At 43.1% G+C, this 22,066-nt stretch overlaps 1 protein-coding gene across 2 annotated transcripts; it reads right to left on the bottom strand.

Moving 5' to 3' along the window:
* Positions 1-1,879: 1,879 nt before the first annotated feature.
* On the bottom strand, positions 1,880-21,447 carry CASS4 (Cas scaffold protein family member 4). Of its 2 annotated transcripts, XM_069871984.1 has the most exons (7): positions 21,027-21,447; positions 10,435-10,863; positions 7,200-7,304; positions 6,120-6,269; positions 3,929-5,254; positions 3,459-3,518; positions 1,880-2,781 (listed from the first exon to the last, which is right to left on the bottom strand). In XM_069871984.1, exons 1-7 carry the CDS (start codon positions 21,069-21,071, stop codon positions 2,368-2,370), a joined length of 2,529 nt encoding a protein of 842 aa, XP_069728085.1. In that variant the 5' UTR covers positions 21,072-21,447; the 3' UTR covers positions 1,880-2,367. The 2 variants fall into 2 exon arrangements, with proteins under 2 accessions (XP_069728085.1, XP_069728086.1); XM_069871985.1 differs by lacking the exon at positions 3,459-3,518 and having other exon boundaries at positions 21,027-21,445.
* Between the last annotated feature and the right edge of the window lie 619 nt (positions 21,448-22,066).

The following is a 22,066-nucleotide window of genomic DNA, read 5'->3' as shown; positions in this document are numbered from 1 at the left end:
GTGGCCCTGACCATGTTAGGGGGTTGGACCTGGATGGTCTTTAAAGTCTCTTCCAACCCGAAGTATTCAATGATTCTAAGATTCTATGAAACCATTTTTCCTGATATCCAGCATGAACCGTCCCAGGCACAACTTGAGGCCATTCCCTCTCATCCCATCACTTGTTAGTTAGGAGAAGAGACCAACACCCACCTGTACAACCTCCTTTCAGGCAGCTGCAGGCAGCCTCCTCTTTTCCACACGGATCAACCCCTGCTCCCCCAGCCGCCTCTCATAGCCCTTGTTCTCCAGCCCCTTCCCCAGCTCCGTTCCTCACCTCTGGACACACTCCAGCCCCTCAATGTCCTTCTTGTAGTAAGGAGCCAAAACTGAACCCAGGGTTCAAGGTGCAGCCTCACCAGTGCTGAATACAGGGGTAGAATCCCTGCCCTGGACCTGCTGGCCGCGCTGTTTCTGATACAGGTCAGGATGCCATTGGCCTTGGCCACCTGGGCTCACTGCTGGCTCAGTTCTTTCCTCAGCTGGAGCATTTATAATGCTGGCCTCAAGCTCCACCAGGGCAGGTTCAGGCTGAACATTAGGAAAAAATTTTCACAGAAAGGGTCATTGTGCACTGGCAGAGGCTGCCCAGGGAGGGGGTTGAGTCACCTTCCCTGGAGGGGTTTAAGGGACGGGTGGATGGGGTGCTGAGGGACATGGTTTAGTGATTGATGGGGATGGTTGGACTCGATGATCTGGTGGGTCTCTTCCAACCTGGTCATTCTATGATTCTATGATTTATGCCCCTTCTTTTGAGAAACTTCCCACCCCAGATACCCACTTTAGGGGGTTTATGTCCAAGTGAGGTGTGCCCAGGCTGGCAGGGGCCGAGCTGCATCCTGCCTTTCCTGCCCTCATCCCAAGCGGGCACTCACAGACACTCAGTCTGTTAGGAAGCAAGTTTAATATAAAAAAACCACAAAGCCAACATGAAATACAGTTACTGCCTTTATCAAGTACCTGCAAATCTTGAGGTTTAAATAATGGCATAAAACACAGTGAATGCCAAGTGAAGATCAAACAGAGGAGGATGATGGAGCTGTTTTTTCCACAGCCACACTATAAGCGCGAGTACTGCCGCAGTCTGAATTTGCTCTACCTGCTCACAATGCTAATTGTCTATTTTGAGAGCAAAGAAACGGGTGTGATGTTGCCAAGACAGACCCAGTTTTGAAACTCCAGATAAAAACTTCAAAATAAATTAATTGGGAAAAATACAAATAATGCAGGTCTATAAAGAAGCTGGCTGGGTGGTTACAGGGCCTTCATCGCTGTATTTCAGGTCCAGCAAATCTGGGAGTGAAGTTAAAGAGCTCTGCAACAACGGTGGGTCCAAGCCCCATGGCGGCTTCACCAGTGCGAGACAAAACATCAACTTCCCTGGCTGCAGGAGAGCTTGTCCAAAGCCTCTGGTATTTAGCAACTCAAACCAGTTCTGCTTCAGCTGGAGCACTGCTCTGAACAGCTTCAGGCTGCAATGGATGATGGCCAAGGTGGCTCCCCGTGGATTTTGTCAGGAGCCAGGACTCTTAGAATCACAGAAAGGTTGAGGTTGGGAGGAACAATGAAGGTCACCCAGTCCAACCACCTGCAGTAAGCAGTGTCATAAGTTTGCTCAGTGCTCCATCCAACCTGACCCTGAATGTTTCCAGGGATGGGGCATCTACTGCCATACTCCTCCAAGTCAGTTTTTCTTCTGTGCTCAGATACCAGCTGGATCATTTCCCACTAACATCCAGGCTATGCATAGTACCTGCCAGATTTTGCCTTGTAATACATTAATTGCATTTGAATACGAAGAACAAAAGTTAGCTTTGGATCTGCTAGAAAATACATTGCAATTACAAATTTTGAGTGAAGTCCTCAAGAAACAATTAATAAAGGGACAGCATATCTTACAGAACATTGTGCAGCAAAATTTAGAGGGGAACTTTACATACCCAAATATAAAATAAAATAAAATATATTTATTTGACCTATGTAAAAATAAAAGAAGTAAGAAATTGGCCAGATAATAAAATAGTTTTGCTCCAATACATCACAAATATTCCTGGCCAGCCACTAAGATGATGACACTTCCAGGCAGGATCTGAACAATGGAGAAGAAAATACAGATTGAATTCTACAGCTCCTCTTCTGCATCTGCTGTTGTGTGGACCTTCACCTGATAAAAGTGCACCAACAGCCAGGGAGCTGCCCACCAGGAGTTTTAGAGGAGACGAAAAAGTTAGTGTCACTGAGCTGCATTTGTCCTCCTTGGCTGCCAAATGTCAAAGGAGCAAAGAGAATCATAACAATAGAGATTTTGTAAAACCAGCAAAGTGCCTTTCATTCCATCATTGCTCTAAACTGCTGTGTGTACTTAGACAGCTCCTCAGTTTGATCCTGAAGTTCTCTTATGGCATCTGCGTTTGGATACTGTATTGCAGCATTTTTGGTGGCCAGAGCCAGATTCTTCAAGAGGCTGCAAAACTGGCTGCTGCTGTGGAGAATGTCATTCCGAGCATCTCTTTCTTGAGTTTCCTGGCAGAGAGAATCCACCAGCTTTTGTCCCACCATAATGATCAATTTGCTGTGGGATATGAAGACTTCAGGTGGCTGGTTGTTGCTCAGACTATAAGTAAATACACCAATTGCCTTGTGAAGTGCACCGAAACACAGCCTACAGTGTTCAGGGAGAGCGATTTTCTTTCCAGAGTCCTGCTTGCTTTGAATTACAGCCTTTTTTGCAGATGGCAAAACCTGGGGGGAAGAAAAAAAGAGGTTAAAAAGAGACTCAGCTTGGTGGCACACTGATTGTTTATTTACTCTATCCTATGTTCTTCGTATCTTTCTTCACTTACAGGGAGTTTTGTTAGTTAATAGTTTCCAAGTTGCCTGAGCCCAAAAGTCTTTTACAGTCATCTCTCTTTCCACAAGTACTGGACTTCAAAATGGTATTATCTTCTGATTTTGAGCCTAAACAAATTCCACTGAACGAGATTTTAATAATGAATAGCACACAAAGTGCTGTAAACATCAATAATTTATATAGAGTCTAGTACAAAGCATTTAGACCTGATCTTTAATGGTGCTGACTTCACAAGAGTTATGAATGATTAAAATTGTACAATAACAAGGATCAATCCTTATACCAGTGCACGAAATACTAACTCTCACAGCCTTAGCCCAAATGATACACAAAGGTAAGCAAATAAACTCTATGACTTTGAACAAGAGCGGTTTGTTACATCTGAGGTAAATAAAGGTTTTGGATGGGTTTCCAGCACTATTTCTAAGAAGGAGTTCTGGGAAATTAACTATGAGAAAAGAAATAGATCTCTATGTATAGATATGTGTGTCCAACTACAAATCATTTTGGATTTTAGCAAGCACAGAAAATCAGGGACTAGAAGTCCTCATGAGTAATAGTTTTCAACCTTTGGTTTAAAAGCTGTACTGTTCTTTGCTACTTCTTTACCTGAAATGATTTTCTGTGCCTGTTACAAATGAAAATGAAAGCAGACGTGAAACGGTTTGCATGAAATATTTAAATACAGTGATTTTCTATTACTTCAGGGGAAACAACTACTTGCTATGCAGCTTTCATGTTATGAACAACAATGGTACATTTATTAGAAGCAACTCTATTTTTTTCCTACAAAAAAATTTACGTCTCATACTGCAGGATCTAAGACTGAAACCAACATCAACAGAACATAACATTTCCTAAATTCTAATGACAAGCCACCATTTATCTGTGAAATCAATAGTTATATTCTTAGTAGACATTTCGGTAAGTCTAAGGAGAATTGTTCTAACACACAAATTTAATAATTCATAATAAGGGGTCAATTTCTTAAACCAAAATTTTCTGCAAAAGCATGCTTTCCAATCCAGTTATACTAACCTGTAACTGAACGTAATCACAGTCCTCAGTGGCATTTTCTTTTGGTTTCTCAGAAGAGGCCTGACTTTGGTTTGCTTTATTAGGAGTATTTCTTTGAAGTGAATCTACTTCTATTCTTGGCAATGTGATTTGTTTTGCCATTTTGTGTTCTGGGTTAATTTTTGATAGCTTCATTTCTTGTTCCTTCTCATTCTTTCTGAAGAGAAGCCTTCCATTGGCAATGATGATGGATACAAACCTCTTGATATCGTCCGGAATCGTGCGGGCTACCATAACAAAGCGATCAAGATCATCCGGGTTGTTCTGAGGTTTCCTGAGGACCAAAGTCTCCAGTGACCAGTTGCAGTTGTTTAGAGCTTCTCTTGTTTCTGTTAAGATTTTGAATGAGTTCATAAGAATTTCCAGCTGTTTTTTAATTCTGGTCTGAAGGTTATTATCAGTGAGGTAAGAGGCATTTACCTTTACAACTTGAGCAAAGGCCAAGAATTCTCCCAGTGATACTTTTATGTGATCGACTGCTCTGTGGATTTCTTCAATGCTTTTCTGTAGGTGTTCTTGTAATCTCCATTTACTACTCACAAAGATCATTAAACTGGCAACCGAGCTGGATACGCTGTGCTGCAATCTAGTCAGTGTCTCTATGGCTACATCAAGGTCCAGTTTAATTTCTTTGACAGGTTCTTCTGATGCTGACAGAGAAAACGACTCTGCAGAAGAGTTTGAGGATGTAGAGAGTGTGCTGCTTCTGCTATCCACACTTGAAACTGATAATCTGTCCTGTTCTAATTTGGCATCTCTTGAGAGCTGTGGAGGAGCACTGGATGCTTGGTCTCCAGAACTATCGCTGTCTTTTTCCATCTCTTTCTTCGACTGCAAAACAGGGGGTAAACCTTTTGGAATATCATAAACATTCTCTTCAGAGATCTGATTCTCAGCTTTTGGAGCCGGCAGACTTGGGGGTGCATCACCGTTTTGTGACAGAAGAAGCACATCCCGTGAGGATGGAACATCATAGAGATGGATATCTGGAAATGTTAATTTCCGTTGTGTTGGTGGAACATCATATAATTGTGGATTTACAACTTTGGCTTCAGAATTTGTTGTCAACGCCTTGTGCCTGGCTGGTGGTATATCGTACAGCACCTGGTTCTCCAAGGAATGACCAGAAGGGTTTTGTTTTAACCTTGTTTTTTCAGGTGATACTGGAATATCATAAATCCATTCTGACTTTCGAGGATTTGGCAGTGTATTGTAATGGCCCCAGAACTTTTTCTGAGATTCATTTTCTGAAACATCGGTTTCTCTTTTAGGAGGGACATCATATAGCTGCAACAGAGCACACAGGATTTATAAACAGTGTTTTGAAACAAGAACTAAGAAACGAAACTGAATTCTCAGGGCATATAAATGTGAGCAACTCCGGTAACATCAATGGAACGGCACTACAGAAAGGTCAGACCATAATTTTTTATTTTCTTTCTAAAATATGTCGTGAACCTACAGCACTTCTCTTTAAATTCACCAAACCAGGAAGCCTCAGATTTCCTGTGCTGGGATGGTCTGCCCCAAGATCCTGCACCTCAGTCCTGGGCCTGTGCACTAAGGAGCCTGTCAAAATTCTCTGGGATCCTAAAGCCATTCAGGAAACCAGAAATATCTGACACACAACTGATGAAGAATTTCCATTGAAGCATTTTATTTTTTGTTGTGAAATTTCATATCTCCTGTTTCTTCAATAATGGCACTTGTCAAACAGTGGGAAAGAGATGGGAAGCTTGACACACTGCTCCCCCAGGTGTGCTCCATTCCCCTAAAAGATAGCAGAAGACTGCTGCATGGAATGGGAACAGTTAGTTTCTTTCTCCTTAAATATTATTATACAAATGGACAGTCAAGAATGTAAGGTATTCAATTTGCTTTTCACACTGTCATAAAAAGAAGTTAAGGCAAGAGTTCCTGTTGCCTGCACTCTATAAAGCAAATGCAAATGCAGTGGTACTCCTAGTCTGGGTAAGTAACCCAATTTATCAAGGAGTCCGGTAGTATTTCTCTCTTTATTATGAAGGACAAGGTACCTCACTGAAGATGTGCTGGTTTTATCCCCGTGATCACCTTGAGGGAGGTTCAGCACACACCCCCAACATCACAGCAATGAAATATTATTTTCTTGTGTCCAGCAACTTTTACTTACATTGCCCACTGGTGAGTCTTTCTGGATAACAGCTGCTGCTTTTTCTGGGCTGGATGAGATGTTATAAAGCTGCTTCTCCTCTTCCTGGAAACACTCGGTTGATCTAACCAGCTGCGAGCCCTTTCGTGCACTGGGTGGAGTGGCACCACTCTGCTCAAAAAGAAAAAAAAACTGGTTTGCTTCAGTCCTTTTAGAGCCCACTGAAGAATTCAGTTCAGCACATCCTGCATAGCTTCTTGTTTGACCCATGCTGTCCAAATCCAGCCTGCTGGAGAACTGCTGGAGCTCCTTCCACAGTGCCAGTTTGGGTCTGAGCAGGGATCACCACACAATGTAAAGTGGGTAACAGAAAGAAGTTTGTGGATAACTTGACAATAAGTGAATTAGAGTGGAACGAACCCTGCAGTATCAGGTGCTGACAAGGAATGGAAGATACATGGGGAGGCTCCACGGACGCACTGCAGTCCCTCCCCAACCTTTGCGTGATAGTGACCTGCAAGGGCTGCAGTGAGACATAGAAGAAGCATGATGACATTCACTCTCTGCAAGGAAGCACAGTATCAAGAGCAAGATCATGCAACAGGATGCTTCAGCGGTAGATGTGATCTGTGTGTTGCCCTGACCCTGAGTGCATCTTGGTTACAGGACTCAGCCCTTGCATTTTCTTGCCCAGGAGGTGGGTGGTGTGGGTGATATTTAGTCGGGTTTTTTGTACACGCACTAGTGACTTTTCTGTAAGCATCCTGAAATCTTCCAAATCAAATGACACAGAGACAAAGCACATTTTCTGATGAAAAAAAACAAGGTAGAGACATTGACACTCTGATACTTAGAATTAACCTGTGCCCTGCAACTCAGTAGTTGTAAAACTGAAACTGTTTATTAGAAATGTACCAAATCTAAAACATATTTCTCTTAATGTCCAACAAATTCAAAAGAAATCTGCTTTAGGTTTTGAACTTCCCTAAAAATATATGGAGTTTTGCCAAATTTTATAAAAAGCCAACAGGAAAACAGTAGAATTTGACTTGCAATCTATCCTGAGGCCCTACAGGGTCCCAGTTCCATAGCAGGACTCACCTTCGTGAATAAGGACTCCCGGCGCTGTGTGGATGGAACATCATACACCTCACTCCTGATATTTGGGACTGACGCTCGGCATGCTCTTGGGAGAGTAAGCAGGTGCTTAGAGGGGGAAAAAAAAAAATCCAATAATAAGAAAGCTGCAGTAATCAGTAAGCTCAGGACATCTTTGAAAACTCAATTAATTGAATAAGCCACTGTTAGAGTAATTACTCTTAAGTGATAAAAAATCTTTCAGCTTTCCACTGGCTGTGGTAGACAAGAACAGACCTTACACATATGCATGGTATTTTTTCCTCTTAATTCTCCTTTGACACCATTTCTGCTTTATTTCAGATAAGGATTGGCACTTACAAATCAAAGGTGATCTGCTTTACTAACCAAGTGAAGGGAAAGAGTTGGAGAAAATCCAGCTTCAGTTATCACTTAGATCTTTAGACACCCAAAAGCAGAACCACTAATAAAAGAAACTGGGGGAATTTCTACTTCTCCAGTCTCTCAGAGCCATTAGGTCAAGCCACATTTAGTGGGAGTAAGAGCAGCAAAAAGGTACAGGCTGAGACACATTATTCCATAGTTACGAAAAACTGACTCATTTGGAAGGAGTAAACATAGTTACCTTGTAAACATAGTTACATGCACGTTACACAGCTCCATACAGGCAGCAGTCTGATATGGAAATTACACTATTTAGGCCAATTCTCCTGTTTGCTTAAAACATAGTTTTAAGAGCTATGACCAGATCTGTGGGACAATTAGCTAAGATGCCAACATGTGAATGTTGGGAAAGAATTTTTTTAGAACTCAACACAAAACTATGGACGTTTGTTCATTTAGGATGAGTTTATCTGCACCTCTGCAGCTGGTTTATACATGGAGCACTGAAAATTACTGACCCGCAGACACACCACTGCGTTACAGTAAATTATTTAAAACTGGAGGTTATGGTCTTCATCAGTGACAACATTCAACATAAATATCGTAGAGGACCAAGAGTCCAGGTTTATAGCTGGTCGCTTTGTCTTCGTGAAAGCCCTTAGCTCTTATCTGAAGAGAGGGAACAACGAATGAACACAAATCCCCTTAGTGCCCTGCATACGAGCCTTTTTGCTTGCAAACACAGGCATAAAAGAAGAGACTTTACTGAGTAGAAAGGGTAAAAAATAAGTGTATCAAGAAAGACATCCTTAGCCAGGAAACTTACCGAGTATCACATCTTACTATTTTTTAAAGTACTTTCAGTCACAGTAGAACAAGAAAGTGCCCCGAGTATTAGGCAGAAATTACGAAGCTTTTGTCTAGGGTGAAAACACACAGACTTTGAGGGATTTTCTTTTGTTCTATTGCTTTCAATCAGGTCCCTCAAAGACTTGCAGTGGCTTTACCCAGCTGCTCAGGGCACAGCTGAGCATGCCAAGAACTTTGCCAGCTGTCCCATAGGATCTACACGCGATGGGCTGGAGCGTCACAATCCGTTCTGCACTCGCACAGGCTGTTCACCCCCGAGCCTCCCTGGGCATCTGCATGCGGCTTGTGACCATCACCGTACAGCTGGGGAGGTAACAGCTGTGACGCTGTGCAAGAGGCAGCTTAGGAAAATCTCAGTTTCTAAATAGTAAAAGCCGGCTAGGACACTTTTTTTCCCCTTTCTCTGATAAACAAAGCTTAGGCATACAAACTCATGAAATGACAGAGAGACAGGAATAGCCAAGGAACTCTTCTGATGGACCGTTCACTCAGATAAAGAATAACAGATGACATCTTCAGCCAGATTTGCTGGCACAACATGTAAAATTTGTATCAGGCTTGTGTTTGATTCGCAAATGTCTCCTTTAGTGTTAGGAATGTGGAGAAATCAGATCACAGCAAGTGCTAAAGGGTCTTCTGTAGGTGTTACTCAGTTTAAGCTTGCATTTATGGGTAATCGTACGCAAAAGCTGGATGTGCAGCTGCAGTGCTGAAAATTAAGTTTTGGTCACCAGAGATGCACCAAGCTTGTGTGTTCTCCAGCGTTTGTTTGCAACACAGAAGGAATCAGCATTTTGGTTTCTGTAACTTGCTTTTTGGCACAGTGGGAGGAAAGGGGGCCAACTGAGTCCCATAAATGAAATGATCATTAAAACAGCCTAAAAGGCTATATAATTGAGGACTGAATTTCTTTCCTTTTCCTTATGTCAATAAACATTACTAACATGGTTTTCATACACTAAATAAAGAGCCATTCAGGGCTGAAGAGCTCATAGGACTGAATAAAAAACTTGCACTTGTGCTCCCTCCCTACTTGCTCTATTTACCTTTTATCATTAAAGATTCCGCATTCATTTCATGCTGAAGAAAGCACAAGTTTTTGATGTTAAGACACTCGATGCAACATTTAGTCAAATTACATATTCCATATACGTGTTTTGTTTGAATGCCAAACATAAGGAGCAAGGAGAAAGAAGAGGATAGGCAGACAGCGTAATGAAACCCTGGCAAACCAGATTTGGAACTCCCTTCCGTAATTGCCAGGACTAGTGGCTGCTCTCATCCCATACAACCTATTCGCTGTCTCGGCAGCACCAAAACCAGCCTGGGAGAGAAATTGATTCAGGCCACACAACCAAACCCTCCAGCATCTCTAAAGTACTTCGTGCAAACGCAGTGACAACCTTGAGTAGCATGAGAGAGAAGCAGCAGCACTCTGAGCTTGCTGAGGCGCTGGAAATAAGAGAAGCCAGACTAAAGGCAGCAATCACACAGCAAAGGGTGATTTTGTTTTCTTTATTACAAATCATCTTCCTGTGCAGATGGATGTAAAGACCCCACACATGCCCAGAAGATTCTGGATGGATGCATCCTGTAGACCATCAGAGTAGAAAGTTCTGTGTCTTGTTATTTTAACCTTGGGATGGGTTTGTAAATAATTTCTGGATTCTTCCAAACAAATGGTATATTCTTTACTTCCTGCTCTATTTTACAGGTGCTTTAAACTGTCAAAAAGAGTGAGGGACTACAGAAAATATATATATGTGTATATATATACTCATATATTGCCCAGAGCAGCATTTCTCAAATAATGCTATAAACTGTAGCAGAATTGATGGGAGTTTCCTAAACACCATTTATTTCAACCACTTTGCTGCAAATTCCGCAGGAAGGCTCCGGCCAGCAGCCTGTGTTATTTTCCTGCTTCCAATGATTGTTTTAATAATAATAATAACATTTGTTACTTTTAGCTGCTTAATCTTACCTGATTTGTTGAGCTTTGGGTCCTTTCACTGAGCAGCTGTGCAGCCAAGGGTGGTACCTGATATATTGCTGGAGCAGGCAGAGTAGAGACTCTCGCTGGAGATTTAACCCATCCCTCCATCTTCTCATAGGTCGATGATGACACAGAAGGCTTGGGGATGGAGGGAACCTGGTAGATGTTTTGTTGACCGGATGGTGACTCTGCAGAGTCACTCCAGGAGGGAGAAGACAGCAGGGCAGCTGGAGGGGTGGAGAGGAGCTGGAGACGGTTAGCTGGGGCCAGGCCCTGCCTGCCGTGGAGGGAACATTTCCACCAGCCCTCACTGCCAATGACGTGTTGGTCCAGAACTGTCAGGATGTCTCCCTTGCGGAAGGCCAGCTCATCTGAGCACTCTGCCTTGTTGTCATACAGCGCCTTCGCCAACGTGGTCTGGGGAGAGAAAGAGCACCAGCATTGCACCGTTACACCAGCAAGAACGTTCATTGGTGTCTAGTTTGGTGTTAATCTCCATTCCAGTTTAATTCACATCCACTGTGTTTCATGTGAAACATTTCTCAGAGCATTGGTTTCAGAGAGTTAAATGCTTGTAGCCTGTGTTTGCTGTGTTCTCTGCAGTAAATAAATAGGTAATAACAATACTGCGATGTGTATCTTTATCACCTCTTCCCCCAGGGCTCCTGAAGAGTACTGCTAACATTCATTACTTACGAACATTCCTGCATAAAAAAATAGGTAATTTTCCCCACTGGCATTCTGTGAATTCTTTGCCAGAATCTGCAGAGGAAATGCAGCACCCATCCAAAAAGAACACTCATTCCTTCCTGCCTACTACACAACTTGTCTGAGGACTTCAACTGCACATGAAAAAGGCTTATTATTTCTTACGTAAAAAAACAATAAAAAAAAAATCCAGCCTTGCTTATTTTCCTTCAAGCTCTCAGTAACATCAGTACTAAGGGGATTCATAAGTACCCAGTGATGATATCAGTGGCAGAAATACTGCTGAAGTGCAGGGTGGGCTGCAGCACCTGAAGACCTGGACTTCAGCCCTGACCACTCCAGACTGGAGAGTTGCATCCTACTGATTCAGAGCATCCTAGGCTAGGCATCCTATTTATTTTATGTACACAGTGATCCCAGACAAATAGCTCTGCTGGCTGCTAAAGCGTCCCAGCAGATCACTGCGTTTGTGAGCGTTTCATCAGGTAAGTACACCTGAAACAGTGTCTGTGTTTCTCTCCATCCCACAGACACCACCTGCATACTTCTGTCTCCACTATATCTTGCAATATCTTCATAGGGTGCACTTACTGTGATTTTCTTTTAGACAGGAAACCAGGGAAGAATAAATGACTTCCCCAAGTTTACATAAAAACTATGAGACAGTAAATATTCCTATTTCCCAGGTTCTCCACCACAGGGCAGCCCTACCTGTCTCAACTGAGGCCCGTAGATTTCTGGCAATCATGACTGTGTAGATCACCGCATTTTATTTATTTGGGTATTGCTTATTCATTGCAAGATGACAGTTAAAAGAATAATAAATAATAGCAGCAGGTAGCGAAATTCACCCCGGGGCATTTGTGCTAAGGGCTGAGTGTTTTTCAGTACAAGATATCACTTGCTTTCAGCTTGAAAACGAGACTGGCTGCTTCCCAGTCTGCGAGGCTCTAGCTGTGGTTCAGCATTAGTTTATCAGAAAGTGCAAGTAATGTCCAAAGCGATAGCACCCAAATAGGAAACGTGATGCCTTATATTTTTGTCCAGAGCATCTGCTGTAAAACAACAGCTGGCTTGAAGTTGCAGCAGAAGAAAACCAGTTTGCCAGCTCAGCTGACGAGTGGCCTGTTGTTAGCAGGACGCGTTTCTTCGTCAGGATGGCCGAGAACAATGGCCTTTTTATGATACATGGGCTGGTCAGCAGCTGCCAGAGATGGACACCCGTCCCATTCACCTTATGCCCTAGTGTGAAACAGCTTTTTGCCTTGAACACGGGAGCCCACTTTCTATTTGAACCATACCAAATGTTCTGAACCACCAGTGTTGGAGTCAGCCCTTCAGGAATCCCACCACAGAGCGCAGCCCAGCGTGGGCGTGAGCTTCGCACATCGTTGTAGTTGTAAAAGAAAAAAAAAAAAAAAGGAAAACAGCCAATTTTTTATATTATTCATCAGCAACACCTCTAAATTGGGCTTAACATTTGATCCCTTCTTGCTGGGCACTGTACAGCCACACTGAAAGACAGACCCTCTTCTTCAGACCGAACGCGAGTGGACAGAGGGACGCTGTCCTCCTTTAGCAAACAGCCAGACTTGGGAGACCGGGGCTATTAGAGTTACATGGGGGGAGGTTATTTGTAGTACAGGGTCTGGCTCATCTAATGTGAGGGTATTTTTTCAGAAATCAGCCCCTATCTACACTTTCAGCTGTCTAGGACATATGTAAAGAATCACTGTGGCAGCCGCTTTCTATCATGTAAGCAGAAGCATCCCTGAGCTTCCATTCACTATAAACAAGTACTGCATTCCCAGGATCGCAGAGACCTTCAGGGATGCTTAGCTAGGAGGAAGCTGTGCTTTGGGGCCAATGGGTTCTGCATTTTTTCTTTATTACCCAGGGAGCGGAAACTGGCTGTCTAACGTTATCATCCACAAAATGCTACCCAGGGCCAGCTGTGTAAAGTTCTTTGTTATTTTATGCGATCTTGTTAATGTGTCCTTACAGTAACCAACATGCAATAAGTACTAAAGCAACACAGATGTGATCAAAGTGTTTGTCCTTCATTGACGTTTCATAGAATCACAGAATCATAGAATAACCAGGTTGAAGAGACCCACCGGATCATCGAGTCCAACCATTCCCATCAATCACTAAACCATGTTCCTCAGTGCTTCGTCCACCTGTCCCTTAGACACCTCCAGGGAAGGTGATTCAACCCCCTCCCTGGGCAGCCTCTGCCAGTGACCAATCACCCTTTCTGTGAAAAATTTTTTCCTAATGTTCAGACTGAACCTCCCCTGGCGGAGCTTGAGGCCATTCCCTCTCGTCCTGTCCCCTGTCACTTGGGAGAAGAGCCCAGCTCCCTCCTCTCCACAACCTCCTTTCAGGTAGTTGTAGAGAGCAATGAGGTCTCCCCTCAGCCTCCTCTTCTCCAGGCTAAACACCCCCAGCTCTCTCAGCCGTTCCTCATAAGGCCTGTTCTCCAGCCCCCTCACCAGCTTTGTTGCTCTTCTCTGGACTCTCTCCAGAGCCTCAACATCCTTCTTGTGGTGAGGGGCCCAGAACTGAACACAGGATTCGAGGAGCGGTCTCACCAGTGCCAAGTACAGAGGGAGAAGAACCTCCCTGGACCTGCTGGTCACACCGTTTCTGATCCAAGCCAAGATGCCATTGGCCTTCTTGGCCACCTGGGCACACTGCTGGCTCATATTCAGTCGGCTGTCAACCAACACACCCAGGTCCCTCTCCTCCAGGCAGCTTTCCAGCCAGACTTCTCCTAGTCTGTAGCACTGCACAGGGTTGTTGTGCCCCAAGTGCAGGACCCGGCATTTGGCCTTGTTAAACCTCATCCCACTGGTCTCAGCCCAGCGGTCCAGCCTGTTCAGATCCCTTTGGAGCCTCCCGACCCTCCAGCAGATCCACACTTCCACCCAGCTTAGTGTCGTCTGCAAACTTGCTAAGGGTGCATTCGATGCCTTCATCCAGGTCATTGATAAAGACATTGTTTGTTGCCTCTTCCCTGTCAGCAGCCCTGAAAAAAAATATCCTAAGACAAAGAACATCTTAAAAGCCAGCCCATCGCCCCATGATAAAGCACCTCAGCAGCCAGCACTGTTTTTCTTCTCTCACTGAGCAGCTTTTAGCAAGATGATGACAGAGCAAGCCTAGGAAATGCCCTCTGCAGCCTCTTCTGAGACTTTGTCCTCCGCTATAGAGTCCAAGACCTCATTAGAGCGATGCAAATTACTCTCATCTATTGAGCCAACCATACTGAAAGGACGTACAGTATAAGGCCTCTGCAACACAGGTTCAGTTAACTCAGGAGTGAAGAGACATTCTTGTGTAGCTGGAAGTGTCTCCTTTTATTAGATTGTAGACCAGATGTTAAGATAGGAACTCTCCCTACAAACTGGAATTTTCACATCTTTGTTGTTTGTGTGTCCTTATCCAGCAACACTCGCACTATAAAACCTCCCAGCCCTTGGGAGTCCTCAGAATGAAAGCTGTTAACTCATGTTTATTAATGAAGAATGGGAAGTTTTAATTAAAAGTCGGTAAGGCTGCTAATTGTGTAATCCTATAATATAAAATTCTATAACCACAGAATGGGAGCACTCACACAGAGTGACATCTGTGCTGTATACGTATATATAATAAATGTCTGCGCTAAGGCAACCCCCTCCACTATTACTAAGATTTCCTGATCCTTTTCCTATCCCAATCTCCATCCTCAGCCTATAGTACAATTAGCAGAAAAAAACACCCCATAAAACATACACAAATGTTGCTAGAAAAAACTTCACAATTATCAAATAATTTGAGCATCCTCTCTGCAAGTCTGCCACAATAATTTCTGTGCCCTCCTTCCTACTCGTTTGTGTTTGCAAACTTCAAGTCACTGCTATGTACTATTTCACATTGTATGTACGTAATACGGTGTGTTTCAGCATTTTAAATTTTAAAAAATCTAATGTCTTAAATTCGATTCTTAAAAAAACTGTTGAAATAATAAAAAAAAGATAAATTTAATTACAGGAGATTCTTTTGTGGATGAAGAGAAGTATTTTGCACATTGAAAAATATCTGTATGCACTTTTACTGCAGGAAACCGAGTCTTAAAATGTTTGAGGAGAAGGAAAAGATACAATGAAAGGCAGCGGGTTGTGTTTGCTAAGCAGTTATGCTCATGCATCAGGGACACCCTCTGACATGTTTACAGAAGGGTTTCCAGTTAATCTCTTCTCCTCTGAACAAAGCTGAAGAAATAAACATTCTCCATTGCCCCTTTAGCTGGGAACAGACTTCCCAGAGAATTCTCTTTTAAATAGACCAAGCTGAGTTGATATAAGTTTTGCCCAACTCAGTTAATTGTAGAGAGAGTTTATATGGTTAACGCACACACAAACACACACACACATACACACGACAAAGAGTCTCCCTTGAATCCCAATTTCTTTCTCTACCTGCCTGTGCCACGCTTCAAGCTCACACTTCTAGGTTATTCTTTCTTTTGTTTGCATATTTTGGAAGATATAAGTGGTTTTGTTACACAAAAAACATGTGAGACCTCTGTACAAGCTTTGACAAGGAATGAATCTCGGGTTTTGCTTGTATTGCCTGTTCAAAGGGTTAATTGAGTTCTGGAAAGTGGAACCAGGTGCTAATCAGCAGGTTTTAAATTCTGAATGGTCGGATTTTTAAATTTCTGGCTGAACCACTTAGATGGAAATTGTACAGCTCCACACTCCCTTTTCTCCCCAAATGTAGTTAATCAGATTCTAATTGTACTGAAACCAACAGAACCATCCCTGCCCCGTTTTCAGTGCAATCAGGATCTCATTCCCATTTGTAGCATTTTTGCATGTGTGGTCTTAGACCAACGTTCAAGGAAAAATAAACCACCGTTTCCTGACATTCACAAACGGAGCGTGTCTGTGTTTCTGGATTTTGGCTCCTAAATTTTTAATTTGGTATCTTAATTACATTTTACCATAACATTTCTCTTGAAACATTGATTTAAAGCCACAGAAAGTTCTGATGAGCACCAATTTTCTCTGTTTGCCTTTAATCAATAGATGCTCCACAGACACTCATTAGGGGTCCTTGCTCTCCTTCCTCCCCCTGCCCACGGACACGGCAAGAAATTCTGGTTTGGTTGTCAGAACCCAATTGCTGATTTTTCTTCTGCAGCGACTGCTGGCTCTTCTTCCTCCTGGGAGCATGGCAGATGCTGTCCCTGCATCCCACCTGAGCCGTGGTGGAGCTCCTGCAGATGCCCTCAACGCGGCAGAAGGGCAGAGGCACAAGTCTCAGGGTTGAGGGGGTCTCTGATTCATAATGAATCAGCCACAACACCCAGAGGCTGCCACTTCCTCCAGCTCTCTCACTGCAGTTATCCGTCCAGAAAGGTTAAATCTTTTTTTAAGACCACTGTTTCGGAAGAAGTTGCCTTTATCTGTAATTTTGACTTATCTCTAGGAAAAGAAGGGGGTGTTTTTTCACCTGCACTGATCTCTAATGTGCATCCCCGCTGCTGTGCATCCTCTGTACACACAATCCCTTCCCTGGCCGTTAACACAGGGCACACGGGGACTGCGCAGACCCTGCCAGGGATCAGCTGTAACCTCAGCCTGAAGGATTCAGTTAGTGTCACAGCCAAAGGAATTGTGCTGAGCACAAAGCGAGCTGATGCTGTCTGCACGTGTGCTGTGCTGGAAGTCCGAGCAAAACCATTAACTGCAAAACGGATCCGATCCACCTCCTCCTTCCCTCCTCCTCCCATAGCAGAGCAGTGTTTCCTAAAAATTAACATTGCCACCGCTCCTTTCCGCCTTTGAGTTTCAGTTCTCTTTGCAAACAGCACTGCAGGACATGGTCAAGCATTATCCTAGAGTTCACAGGCTTCCCCCGGCTCACATAACTCATTGAAATTACTTGACATTTTCCTCATCAGAGAGTGACTCAGGTTGTTAAAACATTTCCATTACCCATTTGCCAGTAATCAGCACAGACCTCATCTCTTTTGACATAACGCATGATTTAAGTGTTAACCATTAAGTTCATTATTTCCAAGACAATATGGAAAGCAAGGAGTATCCCAATAGCCAGGTGGGGTTATTCACAGTAACTTTTTTTAATAACACATAGCATTGCCTAACGTGCATGGCACAGAACATTACCCTTCTCAACCATACTGTTGTTCTTGATAAAGCATTTTTTTCAGTTTATTGTGGATTGTATTTTAAAAATGAGACCACGTGCTCTGTTAGTAACGTGCAAATGAGATCAGCAGCACGCTTTGTGAAAAAGGGACCCTGACAGACATAGATTTTACACTACGGACGCTTCCACTACAAATGAAATGAGAAAAGGGATTAAATGAAGTGCAATAGAAATAAAATAACCCAGTACTCACATTGACCTTCATTGTGTTGTCTCCGGTTTCCCTGTTAGCCCATCACCGAAGGAGGAGGATGAGATCTCCCCACGCCCAGGGCAGTGGGTTGGAGCACTGGAGGGTCCAGCTGGAAGCAAATGCCCAACCTCCTTCCACCTCCCCGCCTGCCCAGGGAGCCCCAGAGCAGCTCAGCTCTCAGGAACAGAGCTAATTACGTAGCAAAATTATCTCCATGGTGCAACTGGCCTGCAGCTGCTGATGCTAATGAGGGGCTGGGGAGGACACACAGATGTCCCTCCTGCAGACCCTTGGGAAACCCCTTTTCTGCTCTGCAACTGCGACTTAACAGAAGATCAGAAAGCAGAGGTTGGGTTTTGAAGGATTTTTGCACCTTTTACGGCATCGCTTTTTACTCTTAATTTTTTTTTTCACTTACAAGGGTTTGATGTACTTCAAGATTTCCATGTTCAGGTCTCTAAAACACTGAACAAATCTCCTTTGTAGTTATAGAAATCCCTGCAAAATAATCTCGCTCTTGTGAAGCAGAAAACCTGAGGAGGAGAGTTAAACATTAACCGCAGCTGAAGGGTTTTGCTTCTCTGATTATTTTAAAAAATCCTTTAATATTATTCATAATAGAGTTATTTAAAATTATTCATAACTGCTATTTGCTTGGCTCTGCCCAGGTTATGCTTGTGCAAATACAGGTTTTGCTGCTTTGTGCCTGTGAGTATCGTGGGGTCTGCAAACTTTGACTGGTTTTGCCTTTGTACACGTTGCCTTTTCTCTGGCAAAAGCCTTTTCCTTCCTCTTTCCACAGCAGCTTCAAGATGAAATTAGACGCTCACTCCCAAACCCACAATCACATAACAAGAAAAGCAATGTGTCTGAAATAGAAAACGCTGAATTGAAAATGCTTTCTCAACAAAATCTGCACCTCTGGGCTGGGGCTCCGAGCAGCCAAAGAATTCCTGGCATGGAGCAGCTCACTTGAATGCCTTGGGGGGTTCTTTTGTTTTCTTTTCTTTTTTTGTTTGGTATTTTTTTTACTATTACAACCAGCAGTTTTACTACTTTGAACGCTCCGCTTCATGCAGAAGATAAATAACAGCCATTTGCTCTACTACACTGGAATTTTTCAGGTGCTATCAGCATTTGAAATGATCCAGAAATACAAGTAACAGAGCCACAATATCTGCCCACCAAACTACTTCCCTGTATAATAAAATGTTCTGTTGAATTAATCCCTACCGGGGCGGGGACAGCAGGATGGAGGAACAGAGGAAAAGGGGCAATAATCATGGGGCAGCAGCAGCAGGCAGAGATCCTTTCCCCAGCCCCGCGTTCCTGCACCATCATCACCTCCTTGAAGGGAGTGGAGAGGACTGAGCATGCCCCACTCAAAAATAAGGCACTAGGAGGGAGAGAAGTGTTGACTTAAATATTTGCTTAATGGTTCATGGTTTATTCACCCAAAGCAGTTTGTGTTAACAGCAATAAATTACTTAAGGTTAAAATTTCCTGGGTTGAGGCCATTTTTGTTCACGACAACTGAAGTTTTGCCTCCAAGATTTCCCAAGGAAAGCAAGTCTACTTGCACCCGACTGCATCCCTGGGAATAGCCCCAAATTTATTATCTAAGTCCCCAGAAAACACAGACTTCACCATCCCCTCCAGTATTTCCTGTTGGCTATTTAAAGTAACTCTTCGCTCAGTATTTTGGCTCTGGCCAATCCGATTTTGAAGCACATACTTGTGTTTGAGATGGGGGGGGTGACAGCAGGTGCCCTGGAGCCGTCGATGCTCACACCCCCAGGTGCAGAGGAGCCCACAGAGACAAACCTCATGTTGTTCTTCACCTGCTTGCATGGGGATACATGAACTGGGCAGTTTGGAAGGAGAGACAAACTTCAGATCAGCTTCGTGTGTGTTTAAAAAACAGTCCTACTGTTCCCTGGGCAACAGCACAGACAGTGTTGTCCAACAATACGAGGATGATTTCCCAAGTGCACCCGTCACACTGGGTTTTAAATTGCACCAAGGGTGCAATGTTTCCTGGGCAGGCTGTGGCACAGATGTATATGCAACAAGAAAGAAATAACATCATTTCTTTGGCCGCGCTGAAATACTGAATTCATTCTCAGAAATGGTTTTCCTTGTGAAGGTGACTGGGGCACAGCGATAACCGCAAGGAGTTACCTGTCACATAGGGCTTCAAAAAGCCCAGGCAGTAGAAAAACCACATCCTTAGTGTTTCTGTATTAAGTTTAGTGTTTGATAAGAATTGTTGGACTTGATGATCCGGTGGGTCTCTTCCAACCTGGTTATTCTATGATTCTATGATTCTAAGTATAGCATTCAAATAGAATAATAAACAGTACTGCCAGGGTAGTAGGAACCTTATAAACAGCTCATAAATTACATAGCAGAAATAAATTTGACTTTTTCAGTTGTTACTCAGCTGAATTTGACTGGGTGTGTGGTGGCTGCGTCTAAAGGTCTCAGTGTAGAGCAGGAAATCTGCTTGCTATCATTACATTTATTTAGCCACTGGCAATCCATTTACAAAAACAAAATATCATTCCTAGAAACAGAAACTCTCCTCCCTGTATAGAAATGAAAAATGTCGTGCATCAATTTCTGATGGCTTAACTTGAAAAATAGTCCTCTTATCTTTACATGCCTCGATGGAAAATTCTGAGTGAAAAAAAATTACTCATCAAGCTAGTACTAAGCTTTCCCCCCAATTATATTCTGTATCATATTTCCAGGAAGCAGTTTATTTACAGTATACACTGAAATAATAATCCAGGATGAATATAATAATTCCATCACACTGCTTATTAGATGTGCAGACAGTAGGACAATCAAGACACTGACTTTGAATCATGAATTCTTTCTTTAACCCTTATAGGTGCAGCAGGGTATTTTGCGCATCTATAACATTATACTAGATGCAATACGAATACATAAATAAACGTAAAGAACACCTTATAAGCTACTTCCACTCTTTCAAAATAAATGAATAAAGTACTTCAAAATGTGTTCTGTTTTGCATGGAATGTGGGGAAATTAACTACCATGCAACAGGTCACCTGGACTGTCACTGGAAGCCTCTGACAATATAACCGTGTCTCTAATGCTACTGCAGGATAGCAGTAAGACAGCCAGAACCTTGAAGCTATGTATTTATTATTTCACAAATGTGTTTATTCACAGGTATTTGCTATTTGGGAATCCTGCTTCATTCCTCTCCAAGAAGACATTGCTTGCAGTTAACAGTTTTGTCACAACAAAAAGCACAGGGAGAGATTAGGTACCTCAGCATCGTGAAGAGCCCTCTGTCCACCTCAAGATGAGAATACCAAACTTATCCAACATCACCAAGCATCATGCGGAACTCAAACACCAAACCCTACCCCAGGACCCTTTTTTCTTAATTGTTTATACATTGTACTCAATAAACGAGACATACCTTGGCCATTCTGTCGATTCTTGTGTTTTTATCCATTGTCGTCATTCACCAGCAGCGTCACTTTGAGCAATGCAGATTATTGAGGCAGGATAAAGAGACTTCAGTTTTGCACGGTCATTGCGTGTCAGGAATTACGTCTCGAAGACCCACGTCTGACAGCCCTACCCTTACAAGCACTTAGGAATTTGTGAAAAGATTCTCATGAAAGATGAATTCTGGGGCAACACATAAGATTAAAAAGAAGAGAATGCTAAACAGAAAAACCCTATTAGCATCTAAAAGTGAGAAAAAGAGTCTGTCTGCAAGTGGAACTTTCCTTCATCTCTCTGTCACCAACTTGTCGCAATTAACCGCAGCCAGAAGTCTCACACTTCTGTTCTGCTACATGTTCCTGTATTTCCTCTTTTAGAAATGCGATGAAGACAAGCCTGCTGGGTACCCCAAGGGGCTGCACAGTGCCTGGTTGAAATAAAACTGCCACAATCTTATCATTTCAGGGTTCCGAAGCCAACATCTTTCACGCCTTTCAGAGTTGTCTTAACTTTTAAGGCACTAATACAATTTTTGGTTATAAAGGGGCTTTGGGCAAACCCTTTGAGTTACCATCCATACCTGGAGACGAATACTTGGTGAAACACTCCTCCCTGCACCAAGGCTTAAACATGTACATAGGAAATGCATGTTCTGCGGCTCCTGACCTGCAATATCCTTCTCAACAGCAGTTGTGCTATAGCGTGTTTGGGGGGCTCGCATAGCCACAGGAGAACTTCCTAACCTGAGCTACAATTATCTTTATTTTCCCGTTATTGCACTTCAGTTTTCCCTGGGATCCAGTCTCAGAAGGCAGCTCTAGTGGAAAGACAGCCTGCGTCAAGGGAACGAGAAACATTGATCCCAGACCACAGAATTAAGGAAACTTGAGGTGAAGTTAGCATGCTGGTAACTTATCAACCACGGCAGTGGTTTCATACATAGAACAGCAAGAGAGTGTTTTGAAAACAGGAGTCCAAACACCGGAAGCAATTGTGTTACTTAGGGAC

The sequence above is a fragment of the Phaenicophaeus curvirostris genome, chromosome 18, assembly GCF_032191515.1.
Source record: "Phaenicophaeus curvirostris isolate KB17595 chromosome 18, BPBGC_Pcur_1.0, whole genome shotgun sequence".
NCBI classification, from domain to species: domain Eukaryota; kingdom Metazoa; phylum Chordata; class Aves; order Cuculiformes; family Cuculidae; genus Phaenicophaeus; species Phaenicophaeus curvirostris.
Note: the sequence above shows the minus strand (reverse complement) of the source record. Positions and strands in the feature narration are given on the sequence as shown.

Coding starts and splice junctions, on each gene's coding strand:
- CASS4 (XM_069871984.1), bottom strand. CDS start 21,071: ATGACGACAATGGATAAAAACACAAGAATCGACAGAATGGCCAAG. Junction 6,270..7,199: donor GGGAGTCCTTATTCACGAAG/GTGAGTCCTGCT, acceptor CTTTTTGAGCAG/AGTGGTGCCACTCCACCCAG. Junction 3,519..3,928: donor GTGATTACGTTCAGTTACAG/GTTAGTATAACT, acceptor CATTTGTAACAG/GCACAGAAAATCATTTCAGG.